The 6,068-nt window shown below is 31.8% G+C and overlaps 1 protein-coding gene across 1 annotated transcript; it reads left to right on the forward strand.

Annotated features, from left to right (window-relative positions):
* Window positions 1-246: 246 nt before the first annotated feature.
* LOC132743454 (muscarinic acetylcholine receptor DM1-like) lies at window positions 247-4,239 on the forward strand. The gene is made up of 3 exons (XM_060731977.1): window positions 247-641; window positions 3,205-3,334; window positions 3,437-4,239. Exons 1-3 carry the CDS (start codon window positions 329-331, stop codon window positions 4,113-4,115), a joined length of 1,122 nt encoding a protein of 373 aa, XP_060587960.1. The 5' UTR covers window positions 247-328; the 3' UTR covers window positions 4,116-4,239.
* The last annotated feature ends 1,829 nt before the right edge of the window (window positions 4,240-6,068 follow it).

Raw genomic sequence — 6,068 nt, forward strand, 5'->3', positions numbered from 1 at the left:
TCATGATTAAACGCAACGAAGTCGCCCGATTCACAGTCGAACGCTCTACATATTGAGCTTACCGGACTGCAATGAGATTTAGTATATGAATTTTTCTAATTACCCCTCGTACAGCAAAAACATTCAAGATACATATTGCAGCATATTAAAATTTGAAAATGAATTTATTGACTTTTGAAATTGATCGTTTTTATTGCGTCGTATTCGTTAGAGTTGTCATTTGTGGGTTTATGATGATAGTTTGCTTGTTACAGTAAGGAACAATTGGCGAACAACCGGTGAATGTAACTGTTAAAGTAATAAATTTAAAAATCTAAAAAATAAAATCATGATCTTTACAACTGAATCAAATAATACTAAGGAAAGGGATATAGATGTAAATTTATCTTGGAATAAAGTGGTAGTTGGGATAATTCTTTATGGAATTGTTTTGGCAACAATATTGGGCAATACACTGGTTTTGATCGCCGTGAAAATAGATAGAAAGCTGCAGACGTCGTTTAATTACTTCATTGTAAATCTGGCTATAACAGATGTGGCTGTTGCCGTGACTGCTATGAGTTTCCAAGCAACACACATGGTCTTTGGATACTGGCCTTTCGGAGAAGTTCTCTGTGCTGCTTGGATCTTCTTTGATTATGGTTGTAGAATAAGTTTTATTTTGTTATCTTTTAAACTACTATATACTCATAGACTGAAGTATTCTCAATTTGTTTTTATCTGAAAAAAAAAATCAAATAACTTTTTTGAATTTGTGTAAGTACGATTTTAATTATCCAAGGCATCTTGTTTAACCGTTGAAATAATCTTTTCTTTTAATTTTACCAACTTGGAGTTTTCCAAGACTTTTTCAAACCGAATTACATAAATTCTTATTATACATTCAGCCTCAAAATTCAATACCTTTTCCTCTAGAGACCAACTGTCGTTTAGATATATTTAATTATCAAGTTAAGTGTACAAAGCAGACAGCGTTGGATGTAAATTTATAAGCCATTAAAGTAGCAAAACGTAAAAGAGTGGTATTTGTGTTTACTTTAATACATATTACACTAACTTAAAAAAGTTCATGTAGCAAACGACGGTTCAGGGAAATGAGTACCACTTGGGAAAATTCTTGTACAGAGCATAAATAAATCAAGATTTAAAAAAATAGAAATATAGCTTTTAAATTATTTGAATAATTTATTGTTTTATTACGGAGTGTTAGCTGAACGAAGAGCAGCCAGTGGTTACTGATTTTTACTGATTAGCTATAAAACTATTAAATGTTTTCTTCTTTTTTTCTCCATTTTTACATAAGTTTTTTTTTATTTCCATTGCCATCCTATTGTAAACAAATAAATTATTATTTAACTTAATGCCTTAGTTGTACCGGAAGTGGCTGCATTATAGACAATAGTAGGCGAAATATATGTGATGTGTAATACCAACAAGGCAGAAATAAAAATGTTTTATATTATCTTTATTAACTATTCAAACATGTGGGTAACAGTTTCTGTTTAAAGTTTAAAAGCCACCAGTCAAAGCTGAAATTTATTTAATTTGTTTAGTTTAGCTTTAGTTTTATTTATTTTATAACATACACGTGCCGCTTTTGCGACTCCGAAAATATAGTATTGCATATTTTGACGTGACGTTAATTGCATTATACAAACAAGACTAAATGTAAGCATCATTCTTTAAGCGCGCAAATGAAAAGGTGTTTTAATTTTACTGCAAACAAATGTATATTTGGAGATGTATATATAATGTTATATTCGTGTAGCTTCATGACCAAATTTATTGTCCTCGTTGAATAAATATACTTGTAATATTCGCCAGATAATTCTATTCAACTCGTTCAAGAAATTCAGTATTGGACCTACACTTATTCAAAATCTTATATGTATGTGTCCGTTCATATAAACACTACAGATACATGAACAAAAATAGAAACAAATAGATATGGCTACGAGTTATGTATCAGTTACAGCAAACGACCAGTTCCATCCTATCAAAAAAAAAACAAACAAAAAACAAAAAAACAGCATGCCTCCAGATTAATGCTTATTATCATTAAAGCAGCTGACCTCCAAATGATAGCACACAACTGCCGGCTTGCTAATATTTCAAATTCCCCCCTAAAAAACATTATATAGTTTAAAGAAATCGAAATGACACTTCAAAATGTTCATATTTTAACAGTATTGCTCTGAAAACAAACAGTTCGCTTTTCCACCAACTGGAAATACCTTCTTTTATTATACCACGGAATTCTTTCATCCGGTTTTTTTTCTAGTATCACGTGATCGTACAGGGCAATATCGCGACCTGTGCCCCGGAACGCACGGAATCCGGGATTTTATCAAACATTTAGGGATACGAATAACTGCTGTTGTTTTTATATTTGTAGTAATTCGTGGGACAAAAAATTTTAATTGTTTAATTATTTCATATATATGATGACTAATTTATCGATTTAACCTTTAGCTTGAAATGTGATAGGGGCCTACTTAATGACGAAAATTGATAAACGATCCCGGGCATACCGGATACAGGGATTTTTCCGGATCACTGTTGTGACACGTGACCGCGTTAAATGAATTATCTTCTTCTATTTGTATTGGCTACTGCGTTAGTAACGTAGTAGATTATGGAAAAGAAAACCCGATTTATTAACGCTTTTGTCAACATTCTTTCTTAAATAAAGATGTCAGTAATGATGGAATGATAAATAAACCTAACTAGATCAGTACTAACTATTTACTTGAAATTTTATTTCATTTTTTTTTATTTTACCATTTGGAGGTCAGTGGCTTTAAATTATGGAAATGAATTTAAAAGCAAAATATTGTGAAGTGAAAAAAGTTGTTTACCTATTGCAAACAGCACTTACAATCCACGTAAATTACAAAAATGAAAAAGTAGTCTTAATCGCATAAACATGTGAATTACTTGATTCTTGATTTTTTTTGATTTTTTTTTTACTTTTCTTAAAATCTTAGTACATTTCCCCCGAGTTTAATTGTCTCGAAATATTTTGGATCATCTGGGGTTCACACAGCTTGAACTTTTTTAAATGTTATGATAACCAGTTTTGACAGCTATTTTTTTAAGAAAATATTTAATATGTTCGATGAACAAAGATAATTGCTATAATATAAAATAATCATTTAGCAGGATTTATTTTGATTGAACTGATACAATGCATTTCTCTTTCAGGTATGACTTTTGTGTCAGTTTTCACCTTGATTCTGATCTCGGTGGACAGATTTTGGAGTGTGACATGGAGTTACAACTACAGGCGTTTCCATACCAAAAGAAGATGCATTATCAGTCTGTTTGCCATTTGGTAAGGCATGCATAATTTGTATACTTTTGACATTGCTTTTATTGAGTATATAAGTTAGACAAAATTACATTTTTTATTCAATGTTTTCTTGATATATTTTAGGGCGTTCATGTTAATATTGTGGGTACCTCCATGGCTTCTTGATCGGCTAAAAAACAGTTCACCTAATGAGTGTTTGTGGGATCCTTCTCTCAATCAAGAATTGGTTTACGTTGTAGCAGTGCTTGGACATCATCTCCCTTTTATTACTATTTTATATTGTTACATTCACTTGGCAATATATTTCAGAAATAAGATTAAACAAAATTTTGCAATATACCGAATTAGACACTCACTGCAAACTCCCTCGACGTCCGCACCACAGAATGAGGATAAGAATGGGGAAACAATTCATACAGCTGTTGACACCGATAGTGAAACTAATGATTCAAGCGGAATTGGAAAAGCACACGCGAAATGCGTCAGTTATATAAGTGTTGAAAAACAAAATACTAGTGACTTTAAAACACAACACAAAAGTATGACATATAGACGTTTAGAAAAAGAAAAGAAGATATTTTATACTTTGCAATTAATTGTTTTATCATATGCAATACTATGGGTTCCATTTCATATTGTCTTTGACATTTCTATTTCAAAGCCAAACCTGGTGCCAGAAATTATTTGGCATGTAACATTTTGGATGACATACGTAAATTCGACTGTAAACCCAATAGTTTACACATTAAGCTCGCCAGGTTTTCGATTTGCCTTTATTAAAATATTTAGATGTAAGAAATAAAGTAAAAGTTAGTATCGTTATATCATTTATAATAATTTTGACATTGGCCAGATTTGTTTCTGTTTGTTTTGATGCAATTGTCAATAAATCATTTGATAATATTATCATTGTTAATAAAATATTCTTATTTATTCAGAATAAAGTTATCCATTAACGTACGGTTTTCTATTGCTCACACCTAGCACGCACATACGTGCGCTCGAATTCCTGCCTTCCCACCTACCTACCTTCATACATACATAAATACTTATATACATTTTATATAAATTATTTTAAAATAAAGATGGGTAGTATCATGACATAAATAGTAGGCTGGTCCGCCTGGGCTCCTTGCCATTGGTTCTTGATGCTGGGTCATATGGGGGTTGCGTTCATTGAACGCCGCCTTTCCTTGTTGATCTTGTTTATCATATTGTATTAACCAACGTCTGTCTGTCTTTTTTTCTGCTTGCCTGACCTGTCTACGTGTGTCTAATCCCTTGCTTGAATTCCTTTTTTGGGTTCGAATGCTCACTGTGAACAATCACACCCCACACGCAGACAAAAAAAAGAAGAACAAAAAGAACCCTGCAAAAAATGTTAGATTAAAGTTGCGATACATTGTTTCCGTTTTTTAATACAAGATAAGGAAGATAATTATTTGATGAATATTAAACATGGAATCTAGCATAACTTAAACATACACACTGCATTATCAATCACTTATAAGGGAGGTCATTTCTGAAGCAATAAGAACATAATGAAAATTAAAAATTGTTTCTTTCTGTTTTTTTAAAAATTTTTAAACCTTATACTTCCTTTATCATCGATTGGGAAATATTAATGTAACAGAGGTAATTTTTTTCTAATTTATCTTCGTGTAAGGGAACACTAAAACTTCCACCAAAAATCTGTTTTTGTCTTTTTATCTTTCTCCCCCCGTATCCCAAATCTTTCATCTCCCCTGCTATGGCCCCCTCCATTACCTTTTTGGGCCTTCCTGGTTTCCCTTTGCCAGCTGGTGTCCACCTTAGTGCTCTTTTGACATGCCTGGTGATATACAAAGCATACTTATATAATATTGAAAATACATTAAGTTTAACACGTCTCTACGATTGTAACAATTTGGTTCACAATTTAAACGAAATAAAATGTAGAATGATAATGATTAATAAGGTTATATTATTTGTAAGCATACTAATAAAACGATCGTAAAGTTTTTCTCTTTTTTCAAACAAACAATTATCAAGAGTGTCAATATCATTTGTAGAAATAATCTTTTCAGTTAGTTTGTTTGTTTGTTTTCCGGTCATATTTCAGTGGTCGATCCACGTTACCGGTTTTTCCGGACTACTAGCCAGAAATAACAACAACCACATGTTTTCTGAATTAGCAGTGAGGGACAAATTGCCATAAGATCAATTGTCGCGGAGAACTTTTGCCTCGCCCGCATATCAGCCATAAAACCTTACATGTAATGCTCACCTTACTGAGATATGCGGCGGACAGATCTGGTCGTTTGATATTTTAATAACTTGTACAAAATACATTGATTTCACAAGTATGAAAATACAAATTAATCCTTAACCTACTGAATTTCATAAATAAACTTATCAAGACTATCCATTATCAATATTATGGTTTTCAAGATGATGATGTGAAGGTGGTAAACCAATAGTAGCAAAGACTAAAAGTTTTAAATACTTAGGTTCGGTTTTATAAATAAAAAGTTGTGGGTTTCTCTTTAATTTTAAATGTTAAAATTGTTTTCTGATCAGTTGGTCTTTAGTTTGGTGCATTTGGGTTTCCCCCCTACGTTGGGGCTGTCCGTCTTGAGAAAAATTCATATTTTTAATTTTTCTCTTTTTTTACTAATATTCAGTTTGATTTTTTTTTAAATTTAATAATTTCTGCTCGGATTCATGGCACATATATTTTTGTATTGCACAAATTTTTTTTCATGATTTCTTGTCA

This window comes from Ruditapes philippinarum, unplaced genomic scaffold (assembly GCF_026571515.1).
Source record: "Ruditapes philippinarum isolate M1 unplaced genomic scaffold, ASM2657151v2 ctg5134_1_1_1_1, whole genome shotgun sequence".
Taxonomy (NCBI): domain Eukaryota; kingdom Metazoa; phylum Mollusca; class Bivalvia; order Venerida; family Veneridae; genus Ruditapes; species Ruditapes philippinarum.